The 16,847-nt window shown below is 24.8% G+C and overlaps 1 protein-coding gene across 2 annotated transcripts in view; it reads left to right on the top strand.

Annotated features, from left to right (window-relative positions):
- LOC117174068 (KAT8 regulatory NSL complex subunit 2) overlaps nucleotides 1–16,067 on the top strand; it is a 28,834-nt gene extending 12,767 nt beyond the window's left edge. Inside the window, exons 5-9 of one of the 2 annotated variants that reach the window (XM_033362736.1) lie at nucleotides 4,148–4,326; nucleotides 4,395–4,531; nucleotides 8,371–8,493; nucleotides 8,578–8,718; nucleotides 15,445–16,067. In XM_033362736.1, coding sequence (XP_033218627.1) covers nucleotides 4,148–4,326; nucleotides 4,395–4,531; nucleotides 8,371–8,493; nucleotides 8,578–8,718; nucleotides 15,445–15,702 — 838 coding nt within the window. In that variant the 3' untranslated portion in view covers nucleotides 15,703–16,067. The remainder of the gene's footprint in view (nucleotides 1–4,147; nucleotides 4,327–4,394; nucleotides 4,532–8,370; nucleotides 8,494–8,577; nucleotides 8,719–15,444) is intronic. The other variant, XM_033362743.1, reaches the window with a different exon arrangement.
- Nucleotides 16,068–16,847: the final 780 nt, after the last annotated feature.

Genomic DNA, 16,847 nt, shown 5'->3' with positions numbered 1-16,847 from the left:
CAACTATTTTGTTGTAATATCGATTTTGTGATAGAAAATTAATCTTATTGTTTGATAATTAATTTTTTTAAATATTCAAGTATTCGAACTAAATAATCAATTATATTTGTAAATTGATTTTTTTGGCTGAAAATTCATCAGTTTGATAAAAAATGTAACTGTTTTGTTGAAATTACGTTGTTTTTTGTTAAAAATTAATTTTTTAACTGCAAATTTAACTCCATTTCTGGTTAAAAATGGATCTTTTTCAGTTTCAAAGTTAACTCTTTGGTTGAGAATTCATGCATTTTGTTGAAAAATCGTGTTTTAGGTAGAAAGCTAATCTTCTTGCTTGAAGTTTGGCTGGAAGTTAAAATCCTTTGTTAAAAATTCATATTTTTGTTTTAAAACTTAACTATTGCAGTTTAAGATTCATAATTTCAATTGAAAATTAAAATTTTTTTGTTTAAAACTAATCTTTCTTAGTTTAAAATTTAACTATTTCGTTGAAAATTGATCTTTTTTAGTTGGATTTCAACTATTTAAAATGAATAAATGAATAAAATCTTTCCTACAATTTTTAGAAAATTCTGCGAATTTTTTATTAAAAAACATTACAATCTTCCAGGTTCTTTTTGGACAATTCTGTGAATATCTTAACATTTTTTTTAAATATTCTGTTAAAATAATTTTTCAAAATGAAAAATCATTTTCAATTCTGTTAGGAATATTAAGAAAATTTTTTTATTCATTTGGAACATTTCACAATTCTTAAAAAGCTTCTACATTTTTTGTGCGAAATCTGAAAAAATCGACATTTTGTTTTAGTTTAGGCTGTGGGTATTTGCACCGAAATTTCGGTACGAAGAGTCGAATTTCACGTTCTAAATTAATTTTAAATCTTTTTAAAACTGCTAAATATCTCTTAAAATTACTCTATTTTTTTTAAATAATAAGTGTTCAATTATTATTTATAGGTCCAAATTTGAAGGTCATTTAGTTTAATTCGCAAGATTTTCTAGAAGTTTTAGGAGAAATTCAATTAATTTTAAAAGTTATGTAGAAGTTCTAAAAAAATTTCAAAAATGATTTTGCATTTGAAAAAATTTAAAACTTCGAGATTTCTCAAGAGTTTGAAATAAAAATTTAAAACTTTTCAAGGGTTTCTTGAACTTTTTAAAATGAAAATAATTTAACTTCTGATTTACGAAACATTTAAGTTACAAAATTTATATTTTCAAACTTTTAATGTTTCTAGGCTAAAATAACTTAATAATATAATTTGGAAATTTTTTAAATTTCATTGACTGATTCTTTAATTTAGAGTTTTGAAAATGTTAACCTGTTTATATTTTTGGTGCTTGATCTAAAATTTTCAAATCTATAATTTTGATATGTTTAAAATTCTACATTTTGCAGTTTATTTGCATTTCACTTAAAACTTTTCAATTGATTAGTGTTAGTACCTTCCAGTTTATACGTGTAAGTTATTGAGAATTTTGAATACAACATTTTTGAATTGAAAAACTTTTAAACTTCAATTTTAAAAGTTTATAATTCAAGAGTTCCACTTTAAATGCTTTAATTTGTTTATTTTTTATTACTTTAAATGGAAAAATATTTAGAATATAGTTTGATTTTTTTAAATTTCATTGGCCGGGAAAAATGTTTGCGAACCGGGAATTTTTTTCTTCGATTAAAACGGTCACCCTAATCCAATTAAAAAATAAATCCGTTTTCGTGAGAAAATTACCCTATTTTCCCTTTTTTTGAGATCCTTTTGCGCTGTTATCAATATTATTTTTAAAAAATGGAAATATTTTTTAATGGTACCGTACTGCGAAAAATTACACCTGAAAAAATCTTAAAAACCTGGAATCGTTTGGGCTTAAAGGTTGATCATTTTAGTTGAAAATTCATCAATTTGGTTGAAAGTTTAAGTTTTCCAGTTAAATATTCATCACTTTAGTCGAAAATCTTTTTCGTTGAAAACTAAACTCTTGCTAAAAATTATTCTTTTTCGTTTAGAAATCATTTATTCGAGTTAAAGATTGATCATTTTAGTTGGAAATTTAACTATGCCAGTTAAAGATTCATCATTTTAGTTGTTTTTTTAAATATAAAATTCAACTATTCCAAATGAAGATTCATAATTTTAGTTGGAAATATATCTTTTTGGTTGAAAATGAAACTCTTTGCTAAAAATATTTCTTTTTGATTTAAAAATAATTTATTCGAGTTAAAAGATTGATCATTTTAGTTTGAAATTCATCACGGATTGAATTTTTTTGTTGAAAATTGATCTTTTTCAGTCAAAAATAATATTTAACCCAAAAACTTGAATTTTCAAGTTTTTGGGTTAAATATTCATAATTGTAGTTGAAAATATCTTTTTGGTTGAAAACGAAACTCTTTTGCTAAAAATTATTCTTTTTGGTTTAGAAATCATTTATTCGAGTTAAAGATTGATGATTTTAGTTGGCAATTTAACGATGCCAGTTAATGATTCATTTTAGTTGTTTTTTTAAATATAAAATTCAACTATTCCAAATGAAGATTCATACTTTCAGTTGGAAATTTATCTTTTTAGTTGAAAATAAAACTCTTTGCCAAAAATTATTCTTTTTGGTTTAAAAATCTTTTATTCGAGTTAATGATTCATCATTTTAGTTGAAAATTTATCAGTTTAGTTAAAAATTTATTAATTTAGTTGAAAATTCAAGTTTTTCGCTTAAATATTCATAATTTTAGATGAAAATTTATCTTTTTGTTTGAAAATTAAACTCTGCCAAAAATATTTCTTTTTGATTTAAAAATCATTTATTCGAGTTAAAAGATTGATCATTTTAGTTCGAAATTCATCACGGATTGAATTTTTGTTATTAAAATTTAATTTTCATAACTAAAAATTTTATTATTTAATTTTTTGTTGAAAATTGATCTCTTTCAGTCAAAAATCCAAATATATGGTTTGAAAATTTAAATATTTTCTTGAAAATACGTCTTTTTTAGTAAAAATTAATCTTCTTGTTTGAAAATTCAATATTGCCAGTTAAAGATACATCATTTTAGTTTTTTAATGTCTTTTTAATATAAAATTCAACTATTCCAATTGAAGATTCATCATTTTAGTTAAAAATTACTCTTTTGATTGAAAATTCAAGTTTTTGGGTTAATTATTCGTCATTTTAGTTGCAAATTTAACTTTTTGGTTGAAAACGAAACTCTTTTGCTAAAAATGATTCTTTTTGGTTTAAAAATCATTCATTCGAGTTAAAGGTTCATCATTTTAGTCGAAAATTCATCACGGATTGGATTTGTTTTTATTAAAAGTTAATTTTCTTAACTAAAAATTTAACTACTCTATTTTTTGTTGAAAATTGATCTCTTTCAGTCAAAAAGTCAAATATATGGTTTGAAAATTTAACTACTTTTTTGAAAATACGTCTTTTTTAATAGAAAATTAACCTTCTTGTTTGAAAATTTAACATTGCCAGTTAAAGATTCATCATTTTAGTTTTTTTAATGTCTTTTTAATATAAAATTCAACTATTTCAATTGAAGATTCATCATTTTAGTTAAAAACTAATCTTTTGATTGAAAATTCAATTTTTTGGGTTAATTATTCATAATTTTAGTTGAAAATTTAACATTTTGTTTGAAAACGAAACTCTTTTGCTAAAAATTATTCTTTTTAGTTTATAAATCATTCATTCGGGTTAAAGATTTATTATTTTAGTTTCTTTTTTTTGTCTCTTTTTAATATAAAATTCAACTTTTCCAAATGAAGATTCATAATTTTAGTTGAAAATTTATCTTTTTGGGCGGAAACCAAAGTCTTGCTAAAAATGATTCTTTTTGTTATAAAAATCATTCATTCCAATAGAAGATTCAGCATTTTAGTTAAAAGTTCATCTCGGATCGAATTTTTTTATTAAAAGTTAATTTTCTTAACTAAAAATCTAATTCTTGTTTGAAAGTGCAACTATGCCAGTTTTGTCGAATTTTCCAGGATTTGCAAAGATGCGATGATTTGAGTAGACACCCTGATAGCTTATTTATTTGAGCTTTCTACAAGAAGCAGGTGGGTTTTAGGTTTGACTCTCGACTCTTCTCTTGTAGTTGCTTTTAGCAGGAATAGGACACTGTTTATCTATTGAATCATTAGTATTAATTTTTTAAGGCACGCCGGGATCTTCACTGCCGAAGAGGTGATTTACATCGCGAGGGAGAAGCTGATAAGACTGCAGTCTTTGTACATTGATCAATTTAGAAGACTGCAGTATACGATGAGGGAAAAGAGGAGGAAGTACCTTCACGCCCTGAAAAAGGAGAAGGAAACCTTATGTACGTTCCAATTGAAAATGTACATTATTTTTTCTATCGCGTCATCTCAAACCCTAAATTAATTACAGGTAATATACACGATCAGCCGAGGGAAACCGCGAAGGAAAACAAGATCTATGAGAAATTGAAAGCTTTGAATCAATACCACAGAAAAAGTGGATTCGAAGCGGTTCTTTATCAAAAATCCGTTGATCGTCGCGCTCAGGTATTTGAATTGTTTTACTTTTTACGAAAATACTTTTGACAGGTCGTCTAACCTATCTGGAAAAACCTGGAAAACCTGGAATTGTCAGGGAATTTTTTCGAGAGCGTGCTTCGTTTATTTAAATTGCAATATCAAATTAAATAACAACGATTTTTATATTGATGTATTCAACTATTTTTTAACTATTCCATTTTCGGTCGAAAATTGATTTTTTTAAATCCGAAATTCAACTGTTTGGTTGAAAATTTGCTTCTTGTAGTTCAAAATTCAACGTTTTTGTTGGAATATCGATTTTATGGTAGAAAATTAATCTTGTTCTTTGATAATTAATTTTTTTTAATATTGAAGTATTCGAATTAAATATTCATAATTTTATTTGTAAATTTATCTTACAATCTTCCGGAATATTTTTTGATAATTATTTTAATCTCTTCAGATTTTTTTAAGTGCTTTTCTTTGTGCTTGAAATCAATTTTTTTAGACTGAAAATTCAACTATTTTGTTTCTGATTGAAAACTGATAGGTTTTAGTTGAAAGTTCAAGTATCTGATTGAAAATTCATGTATTTTTTTTTTGTTGCAAATTCGTTCTTTTTGGTTGGATTTAATTATTTTTGTATTAAAAATGTAATTCCTTGGTTGAGATGTCAACTCATAAATTTGTTGCTCTCTCATCAAAAATTAATTTAAAAGATTCATCATTTTAATTGAAAATTCATCTCCTTGATTTGAAAAGTAAGCTATTTGGTTGAAAATTCGTTTGGTTTTTAGTTAAAAATTAGTTTTTTTTTAACTGAACATTTAAGTATTCCAGTTGAAACTTGAACTATTTGGTTGAAAATTAGTTTATTTTTTGTTGTTAAAAATTATTTTTTAATGTAAATATAACTATTCAATATTTGGTTGAGAATTTATATTTTTTTAGATGACATTTTTGACTTTTTTGGTAGAAATTAATCTCCTGAGTTGAAAATTAAATACATCCTCTTAATTGAAGATTCATTTTTTTGTTAGGCATTAATTTTTAACTGAAAAATTAACTATTGAATAGTTGATTGATATTTATCTTTTCCATTTAAAATTCACTTATTTTGTATAAAATTCGTCTTCTTTGTTGAAAATTAATTTTTAAAATTTTTAATTCATATATTCCAGATAAAGATTCATAATTTTAATTGAAAAATGATCTAATTGGTTGAAACGTGATATATTTTGTTCAAAACTCATTTGTTTTTTAAGCTGAAATTCATGTTTTTTCACTGACAATTTAACTACTACAGTTGCAAGTTTAACTATTTCGTTAAAAATTGTTTTTTTTTTTATTTTGTTATTGATGAAAATAAAATTTTTAATGAAAATATAACTATTCTATATTTGGTTGAGAAATTATTTTTTTTAGTTGAAAATGTTGACTTTCTTGTAGAAATTAATCTTCTAGGTTGAAAATTAATTACGTCCTTTTAGTTGCAAATTCATCTCTGGTTAAACATTAATTTTTAACTTAAAATTTAATTCAATTGTTGTTTGATAATTTATTTCAAATTCATGTATTTTATATCAAATTCGTCTTTGGCGAAATTAATCATTTCAATTGAAAATTCATCTTTTTCTTTAAAATTTTAGTTGAAAATAAAACTACTTGGTTAAAAGTTAATTGAATTTATTTAATTAATAAGTTTTTTTAAATAAATCTGTTTTTTGGTGGAAAAATAATTTTTTAACTAAAAATTTTACTATTCTATTTTTGATTAAAAACTTATTTTTTAATTTCAAAATTTATCTATTTGTTTGGAAATTGATCTTTTTCTGTTGAAAATTCAACTGTTTGATTAAGAATTAGTGTATTTTTTTAAATCTTCTTTTTGCTAGGAAATTAATCTTTTTGTTTGAAAATTCAACTCTTCTAGTTAAATATGTATTACTTTATTTTAGAATTAATTTTTTTGGTTAAAAATAAAACTACTTAGTTCAAAATTGTACGTTTCTCGGAAAAATTCATCTTTCTGATTAAAATTCATCTATTCCAGATAAAGATTAATTATTTTAGTTGAAAATTCATTAGTTTAATTGAAAATTCAACTTTTTGGTTGAAAATTCATGTATTTAAAAAAAATCATCTTTATTGATAGAAAATTAATCTTTCTATTTGAAAATTAATTGTCAATTTAAAAATTCATTTTCTTGTTTAAAAATTCGAGTATTGCAATTTAATCGTGATCAGTTTAGTAATTGATTCTTTTTTTTTTTTTAATCATCATTGTGGTAGAAAATTCAAGTTCTCGAGTTAAATATTTACCTTTTTTTTTAAATCTTTTTGGTGAAAAATAAAACTACTTAGTTCAAAATTGAACTTTTCTCTCAAAAATTCATTTTTTTTATTAAAATTCATCTATTCCAGATAAAGATTCATCATTTTAGTTGAAAATTAATTAGCTTAATTGAAAATTCAACTTTTTTGTTGAAAATTCAACTTTTTTGTTTAAAATTCATATATGAAAAAAAATCATCATTGATAGAAAATTAATCTTCCTGTTTGAAAATTAATTGTCTGGTTTAAAAATTGATTTTCTTGTTTAAATCTTCGAATATTAGAATTTAATATGTACCATTTTAGTAATTAATTCAATTTTTTGAAATAAAACTAGTCGATTAAAAGCTAGATCAAATTTGTTTAAAAAATAAATCTGTTGTTTTTTTATTGGAAAATAATTTTTTTTACTAAAAATTTTGCTATTCTATTTTTGATTGAAAACTGATGTTTTTTATTTCAAAATTTATCTATTTGTTTGAAAATCGATCTTTTTCTGTTGAAACTTCAACTGTTTGATTGAGAATTAATGTATCTTTTTTAAATCTTCTCTATGGTAGAAAATTCAAGTTCTCCAGTTAAATATTTATGATTTTATTTTAAAATTAATCTTTTTGGTTAAAAATAAAACTACTTAGTTCAACATTGAACTTTTCTCTCAAAAATTTATCTTTTTGATTAAAATTCATCTATTCCAGATAAAGATTCATCATTCTAGTTGAAAATTAATTAATTAAATTAAAAATTCAACTTTTTGGTTGAAAATTGGTCGTTCTTAGTTAAAAATTCAACTTTTTTGTTTAAAATTTATAATTTTTTTTAACTCGTTTATTGATATCTATTGATAGAAAATTAATCTTCCTGTTTGAAAATTGTCGTTTAAAAATTCTAGTATTACCATTTAATCTTGATCATTTTAGTAATTAATTCATTTTTTCGATTGAAAAAAAAGTACTTGATTAAAAGCTGGATCAAATTTATTTTAAAAACAATCTGTTGTTTCTTTTTGATGGAAAATAATTTTTTGAACTGCAAAGTTTATTATTCTAATTTTGATTAAAAGCTGATCTTTTTTAGTTCAAAATTCATCTACTTGTTTAAAAATTGACCGTTTTCTGTTTGAAACTCAACTGTTTGATTGAGAATTAATATATTTTTTTTAATGTTCTTTTTGGTATGAAATTATTTTTTTCCATTGAAAATTCCACTATTTGCTTCAAAATTCATCTATCTCTTTGAAAATACAAATTTCTCCTTGAAAAATTTGGAATTTTAAGCGGTTTAAATTTAATTTAATATAATTTAATTAATTTAATATCGTGCTACAGTATTTAAGGATATCCTCTAATATTAATTAAATTTCTAGAAACTAAAAAACAAAAAAACATTTATCATGAATTCGCGAAAAATTATACCTGGAGAAAACTTGAGATAAATGCAAAAAAAATCATGGAATTGTCAAAAAACTTTTTTCCAGGATTTGAGTAGACATCCTCTATGAAGAAAATTATTAAAACTGTCGAAATTTCTAGGTAACGGAAGGCCAACCACCAAAAGCTCCGAACGTTCCAAAATGCATTTTCACAGAAGGTGGAGTCAAATGTGGAGAACGGACTCTTCCTTCAGCAAAACATTGTCGAAAACACATTTTAAGTGTAAGTTAATTATTTTCTTACAAAGTAACAAAAAATTAGATCGATTTTCTAGTTTTTTTTTTTGTTTTTTTTTCTCTCTTTTAGGACCAGCATCAAGTTTTGTTCAAAGCGTGCGGAGCTGTCAGAGCGGACATAGAATGCCACGAACCCGTACCGGCAATTTTTGAGATGAACTGCGTCTTTCACATGGATTTGCCACCCCAAAGTAAACTGGAACCAATGAGGGTAAGACATTGCTGATTAACTTACCGGGAATGTGCAAAGTCGAAATTTCAGACTATTTTTATCGATTTTGGGTTCGATTTGTGTTGCGAAGTGTTAATGCGCAATTATAACTTTATAAAACACTAGTGCGCAGTCGCAAATTGCATACAAATAGATTCAAGAGATCTTATTTTCTATCTTTACTAACCCGTTTACTCCAGGGCTTTTTTTTGCACCACTTAACCCCAGGGGGGGGGGTCAAATCGACCCGACGCTTTAAAAAAATCGAAAACGTGTTCCTAAAAATCTGAAAAAATTCATGGTTCTTGTTTGAACCTTCTACTTGGCGGTACAATTTCACTATAGGTGTCTTTTTAAAATCATTGATGATATATTTAAGAAGAAACAAATTAACTCATAGAAAAAAATAGTTGTTTTTTTTCAAAAATTCATAACTCAGAGACAAATTAATCAAATTGAACGCTTCAAAACGGAAATTAAAGGGGAAGAGTGTGCCTTTCAATAAAAAATTTTGCAAGAAATTTTCACGGAATTAAAAGCCTTAATTTTTAACATGAACTCATGCATTATTTTAGGTGTGAATGTAGGAGGTTTTGATAGAAATATATACATTTTTCTATGCAAAACCATTTATTTAGTAACAAAAAACTATTTTTTTAACTAAATATGTACACAGAGGACCATGATTTTTCTTATTTAATTAATATAAAGTGAAATCGTAAGGTAAATGCACATGTTATCGTTCGTGCTCCTTTTATCGTGCTAACTTGATTGAAATGTAATAGATAATAAATTTTTATACTTTGACTTATAAGGAGCAATAAGTACATTCACCTTACTGTCGCTAGTACAAAAAAAAGAAAAATAGTAAAAATACCCCAAGTGTGGTCTCACGAAATGCATACGTAAACCACAGGGAGGGGTCAAATCGACCCGAACTGCACTTTGACTAAACCCTATAGCTGAATGAAGGATACTAGCAAGTCGAAACTGTGCACGAGGCTTCTATCCTTGAGTACAATTTTTTAGGTGTGGGTAAGAACCGGTCTCCTTGCTTGGTTCGAAAATAGCGCCGATTTGAAATTTCGGCATGGGTCAATTTGACCCCCCCCCCTCTGGAATTAACGGGTTAATAATAATTTCATTATATAAATTTCGAGGAAAAGGTATCACTTCAAACTGGAAAGAGCGCTTAAGTTAAATGGTAAAATAGGTCAAAGTAAGAGACAATATATTATTATTAAGGGCATGTAATACTTAGAAAATTATCGATTTTACCAGTTTTAGATTCCCCCGAATTTTTTTCTAGAATAATAAATATTTTTTCTCAAAAATTTGGGAATGATAGTGAACATGCTAACGAACGTCCCTGCACACTTTTTTGTGGATAAATTTCAGAAAAAAATTGGATTTTGCTGAAAACTTGTGTGTATTTTTTCGAGGTTATGTGTGTTAAAATTCCCCCGAACGTTACTTTCGAACAGCCCCATTCATCGTCACCACTTTTCTGGTTTCTTACGATGCGGAGGGGAAATGTCGTTCAAACGAATCCAACAGATGGCGCCACAAAAAGTTGGTCTGACTTTTTGCATTTAATTGCATTAAGAAAAAGCAAAAATAATAAAAAAAACTGAATGCTGTTTGCAAATAAACAGAAGAAAAATATGATTAAATAAGAGTAACTATTACTAATTATTTAAAAAAGAAAAAGAAAAAAGTCATGAAAATATGTAGTTTAATATGAATAAAATTTAATTTTGCTATACATTTTGAAAGCAGTTCGAACTTTATATTTCTATGATTTATTTTGCTCATATTATTAATTTTATTATTTTTTCTAGTTAAACAAAATTATTTGTTGTTGAAATGATTAATGTAGGTAATCAAAAAATTAATAATTTTTAAGAGCTCAATGACAGAAATATGTAAAACATATACATGTTCAGAAGAATTAATAAAAAATTTATGTCACTTATATCCAATGTAAATATAATAATAATAAAAATATGTAAGACTGCAACTTAAGTTGCACAGTAAAGAATCTTTGTACCTTTAAAATCTTAACAATTTCAAGTTTTGAACGAAATATTTGTAAAAAGTAATGGTAATTTTAATTAAAATGTTTGGAGGGAATTATTTGGTGAAAAGTGAATGACAAGTCTGATAAATGAGAAAATGGATTTAACATAATGTATATATTTATTTAAATTGAACCGAACATCATGTATACATTTATACAGTTCAATCATTTATTTGTTGCTTAATCTTGAAAGCTTTTTTCTTGTTGCATTCAAGCCCTAAAAATGTTATTAAGAATTTTAAATTCAAAGGAGATTTCAAATGAAATAATTAATTATATTATTGCAAACCTCATTTCCAAAATGAACAAAGTATAAACTATTAAACTCTATAAACAAACGTACCGGACTTCTGACGCACAGTGGGAAAAAATTCACTTTTTTCGTTCAACTTGACGCTCCGCACTTTTGTCTCTATTTGTTTATTAATAATTTTTTCATCCAAAGTATGAAAATACTGAAATTTTTTTACGCTTTTATAACTGATCAGGAAAACTTTGGAATTGTCTTAAATGAATGTTTAGGGACTCACAAAATACAAATAATATGTTTATTATTCCATTTATTTGTTATCAACAAATTGACAAATAGTCTTATTATCGGTAAAAAAATTTTTTGTTAAAAGTGCTTCACATTAATGTAGGAATGACATTTAATAACAAAAATAATTTGAAAGTTTATAATAACTATTAATATAAACAATTATTTTGGCAAAATATTACAATTCGAAATTTTTCGAATTATAATTTTCTTCAATTGCCAGAACGACCACAGGTATTCCTTAGACGATTGAATATTCAATAATATTTGATAAAATATAACAATTTAATTTTTTGTAAATAAATTAGATAAACATATTCAAAATTTTGCTCCTTTCGCATAGAAATTTGTTTTTGCACTGGAAATGTTTAAACCTGTTGGACGAATGACATCTAGTCACAAAAATATTTGAGGATTTAACAATAACCATTGTTATAAATAATTCTCGTGTGACAAAATATTCAAATGTAAGGTTTTATAAAAAAAATTTATTTCCTACAATGGCTACGAATATTCCTAAAAAATATATCTTCGATAATATTTAGTTGAATATAACAACTTACATGTTTATCAACAATTTACATAAACAATTTCCAAATGTTGGCAGTTTCATAACACTGCATGCTAAGATTCACTCAATACAAAATATTTTAACAATAACCCACCGAATTGGTAATCAAAGAAAATTTTAATTTGATAAAAACTTAAATTCAAATATTTTGTCACAAGAATTGTTAATAACAGTGGATATTGTTAACTTTTTCTAATATTTTTGTGACTAGCAGTCATTCGCCCAATAGCTTAAAAAATTTCCAGTGCAAAACAAATTTTCTATGCGAAAGGTCCAAAATTTAAAAATTGTTTATCTAATTTGTTTACAAAAATTGTTTATCGCAGTAGTTATTGTAATCATTTAAAGTATTTTTGTTATTAAATATCATTCCTACATTAATGTGAAGCACTTTTAGCAAAAAAAAATTTACCGATAATAAGAGTACTTGTCAATTTATTCATAAAATTGGTTTATAACAAATGAATGGAATAATAAACAAATTATTTATATCCCATGAGTCCCTAAACATTTATTTAAGACAATATAAAGTTTTCCTGATCAGTTATTAAAGCGTAAAAAATTGTTATGCACAAAATTTTAGTTTTTCCGTAATTTGAGTGGAAAAATTATTAATAAAAAAATAGAGCAGACAAGAGTTAGAAGAGTCAAGATCTATAGAATTTAATAATCTTTAATTAAAAAAAATTTTTTAATCGCAAGAAAACTAAAGGCTCTGGACATTTTTTAATGAAAAAAGTGCATTTCCTCCAAATGTGCGTCAGATGTACGGTACGTCTGTTTATAGAGTTTAATAGTTTATAGTTTATTCATTTTGGAAATAAGGTTTGGAATAATATAATTAACTATTTAATTAAAAATCTCCTTTAAATTAAAATTTTTTAATAAAATTATTAGGAGTTGTATGCAGCGGGAAGAAAGCTTTCAAAATTAAACAACAAATAAATGATTGAACTGTGTAAATGTATATATGATGTTCGGTTCAATTAAAATAAATATATAAATTATATTAAATAATATTAAATCCATTTTCTAATTTATTTGTCTTGTCATTGACTTTTTACCAAAATATTCCCTCAAACATTTTAATTATAATTGCCATTACTTTTTAAAAATATGCCCTTCAAAACTTGAAATTGTTAAGATTTTAAAGGTGCAAAGATTCTTTACTTTGCAACTTAAGTTGTAGTCTTACATATTTTAATTATTATTATATTTATATTGGATATAAGTAATATACATACATTTTTTATTAATTCTTCTGATTAGCTACATTTTTTTCATTAGTTACATTAAAATTTCAGCAATAAATAATTTTCTTTAACTAGAATAAATAATAAAATCAATAATATGGAAAAAATAAATCATAGAAATATAAAGTTCGAACTGCTTTCGAAATGTATCTCAAAATTAAATTTTATTCATATTAAACTACATACTTTCATGACTTTCTTTTTTTAAATAATTAGTAATAGTTGCTCTTATTTTTTCATATTTTTCTTTTGTTTAATTGCAAACAGCATCAAGTTTTTTATTATTTTTGTTTTTTTCTTAATGCAATTGAATGCGAAAGTCAGACCTACTTTTTGTGGCGCCATCTGTTGGATTAGTTTGACCAACATTTCCCCTCCGGTAGAGTTCAGAGCCGGTTATATTACTTTGAGAACGGTATCGAGATTGAGAATGTAACCCAGAAATAAATTCTCTGAGAATTTATGAGAATCTCAGAATTTATTTTAGTTGATAGAAAATTGCATTTTTTCGCTAAGTTTTCGGTTGAAATTGGTTAGAAATTAAGCTGTTAAACTATTTTCTTGAAAACTTAACTATTTTGTAGAAAAATTACTTTTTGTTTAAAATTTATATTTTCATGATGAAAGTTTCACTTATAAAAAAATGTTTTTTTTTTTTATTATAAATTCATCTGTTTTGGTACAAAATGGATCCTTTTTCGACAAAAATGCAACTATTTGGTAGAGAATTGAATTATTTTGTTCAAAATTCATCCTTTTTGGTTGAAAAAATTCGTCTTTTTGGATTGAAAATTCAATTTTTTGATAGAACAATTGATGTATTTGATTCAAAACTTCATCTGTTATAGAAGAAATTTCATTTTTTGTATGAAAATGCAACTTTTTGGTTAAAAATCGTTCTTCTTTGCTTGATAATTCAACTAATTTGTTTGAAAGGTTTGGTTGAATCGTTTTTTTTAAGAAATTAAGTTTTTTTGTTTTTTTTTTGTTTGTTAAAGATTTATATTTTAAGTTGAGAAGTTATCTCGTTTATTAAAAGTTTAATTATCTTGTTACAAATTAATTTTTTTAAATTGAAAATGCAACTACTTGGATCAAAGTTAACCTGCATTATGAATTTTTTTTATTGAAGGATCATGTATGGTTGAAAATTTAACTGTTTAGTGGAAAATACTGATTTTTTTCGTTTAGAATTTATTTTATAAAGGAAAATGGAACTTTTCCATTTTAAAATTGATAGTTTTAGTTAAAAATTCTCGTTTTTTTTTGTAAAAAAATTATTTTTTTAGTGTGAAATTTCCTTTTTTTGCGTAAAAATGCATTAGTTTCGTGGAAAATAAATTTTTTGTTGAACAGTCATATGTCTTTTTTAAAAATTTCATTTTTGTAAATAATATTTGTCCTTTGCTTTGAAAGTTCAATAATTTAGGTAAACTTTTATTTATCTTTTGAGTGAAAAATCTTTATTTGTTGGAAATTTGTCTTTTTGGTTTTAAAATTATTTTATTTTATTGTATACATTTCATTCTTTTTTTATTAAATTATAAACTATGACACTTTTTTTCTTGACAATTTGTTTTTTTAGGTTGAATATTTAACTATTATGTTAAAAAATCAATTATTTTGTTGAAAATTCCAATATTTTGTTAAAAAGTTATCTTTGAAAGTAGAAAACATTTTTTTTTGGTTTGAAATAAATTTTCACATTTGGAAATTTTATATTTTTATATGAAACACTGTAATTCCTGAACATGTCTGAGCTGGAACATAATTTATATTCAACCGCTGATATAACCGGAACAATAAAAATATTATTAAAAATCATAAATGACTAAATTCTCTTAAATTCTTTTAAATTCTCCTAAATTCTGTCATATTCTCGGTTATATAATCTGAACTTAAATTCTCGGGAATTTAAAAACTCTACCCTCCGGATCGTAAGAAAACTACTACTACATACACATACACCGTCGAGGCAGGGAACTGGTCTCAACTCTACCTAGAGGATCTCTAATTTTACCATTTAAATTAAGCGCCCTTTCCAGTTTGAAGCGATACTTTTTCCCGCGAAATTTAAATAATGTAATTATTATTAATGAAGATAGAAAGTAAGATTTTTTAAATTCCAATGAAAAATGCTTGTAAATGCTCCTTAATTCCTCAAAGCACGTTGAGGTCGAGCATATTCTCATGCTCGTGAGAATTTCTCCGAGCACTTTAACTCTTTATAGAACATCACCGCTACAGAACATCGTACACATATATTGACTTTTGTATCTCGCAGTTTACGGAGAAAAAATGTACGAACGAGGAAAAGGCGCCAACGGATAGTCAGTCAATGGAAATTGACGTCGTTGGCGAGCCTCAGGAAATTGATCCTGACGACGATATGGCTGGAATTATGCGTGAATTGAATGACACGACTCCTGTTCAAAAAGCAGCTTTAAACGAAAGTATAAACCGCGAGGAAAGCATTGACACTGGCTTCAGCCTAACGCATCATTTGAGCGAGTTGGTTAAGGTAGCTGATACTTCTGTTTAGTTTTCTTTCTAATTTTCAAAATGTACACAAGGAAACTTAACTTTTTGAACTGAAACTATGAAGTTTCATATTTAAATAAAACTGAGAATTAAGATTTAAAATTTCTAAATATATGTGTTAAAACTCGTGAAGGCGACATACGAAGTCGATTGTTCCTCGTGCCTTTGTATTTTCTTTCGTAATGAAGTTTTGTATATTGTACAATTTAGTTTCGATTTAGAATTGTTATTTAATGTGGAAGTAGTAATAATATTTAAGGTCACTGTAAATAAAAGACGATTTGCGTCAGTGTGATAATTATGCTGTAAAAATAGTTAAGTTGTAAAAGAAGTGAAAATAAAATTAAAAAGTAACCAAATTTTAAATTTTTCTCTGGTTTCTTTTGTCGAGAAGGAGTATTTTTTTCAGTTTTATATAAACGATAAAGTTTAGGAAACATATGAAAGTAAATTTCAAATCCAAAATGAATTAGTTATTATGTTTGTTGTGTTGAAAATGAAGACTCGCCAAGCGATGCCAAGCAAAAATAATTTCAGAGTATGTTTTTATTAAATGGAAAAGTTAATTTTTTCATACATGAAAATTCAACTATTTTTCGTTGAAAGTTTATTCATTTTGGTTGAAAAGTTTATTATTATATTTTAGGCTGAGCACTCATCTTTTTTTTATTGAAAATTTAATTATTGTTTTAAAACATAACTATATTGTTGAAAGCTGATTAATTTTGTGAAAAAGTTATCCTTTTTGTTGAAAATTCAACTGTTTCTATTATTTTTAATTATTTAATTATTTTAATTATTCAACAATTTCGATGGAAATTTATTTTTTTGTATTAAGTCAACTGTTTTTCATTGAATCATATAACGTTGCAATGAAAAAAAAATTCTGGAAAATTTGGACTTACAACATTTTTTATCGAAATTTTGGTAATAAAAATTCTTGTTGTTTTTATTAAAGCCAATGAAAAACAATAAAATAATTTTTTTTAAATTATCTCGAAATGTTTGCTTCAAAAAATTTCCTATCGAAATTTTGTTTATAACAATTCTTATTGTTTTTATTAAAGCTTATAACGTTGCAATGAAAAAAAATCTCGAAAAGTTTTCTATCGAAATTTTGTTAAAAATAATTCTGATTATTTTTAT

The sequence above is a fragment of the Belonocnema kinseyi genome, chromosome 1 (assembly GCF_010883055.1).
Source record: "Belonocnema kinseyi isolate 2016_QV_RU_SX_M_011 chromosome 1, B_treatae_v1, whole genome shotgun sequence".
Lineage (NCBI taxonomy): Eukaryota > Metazoa > Arthropoda > Insecta > Hymenoptera > Cynipidae > Belonocnema > Belonocnema kinseyi.
Note: the sequence above shows the minus strand (reverse complement) of the source record. Positions and strands in the feature narration are given on the sequence as shown.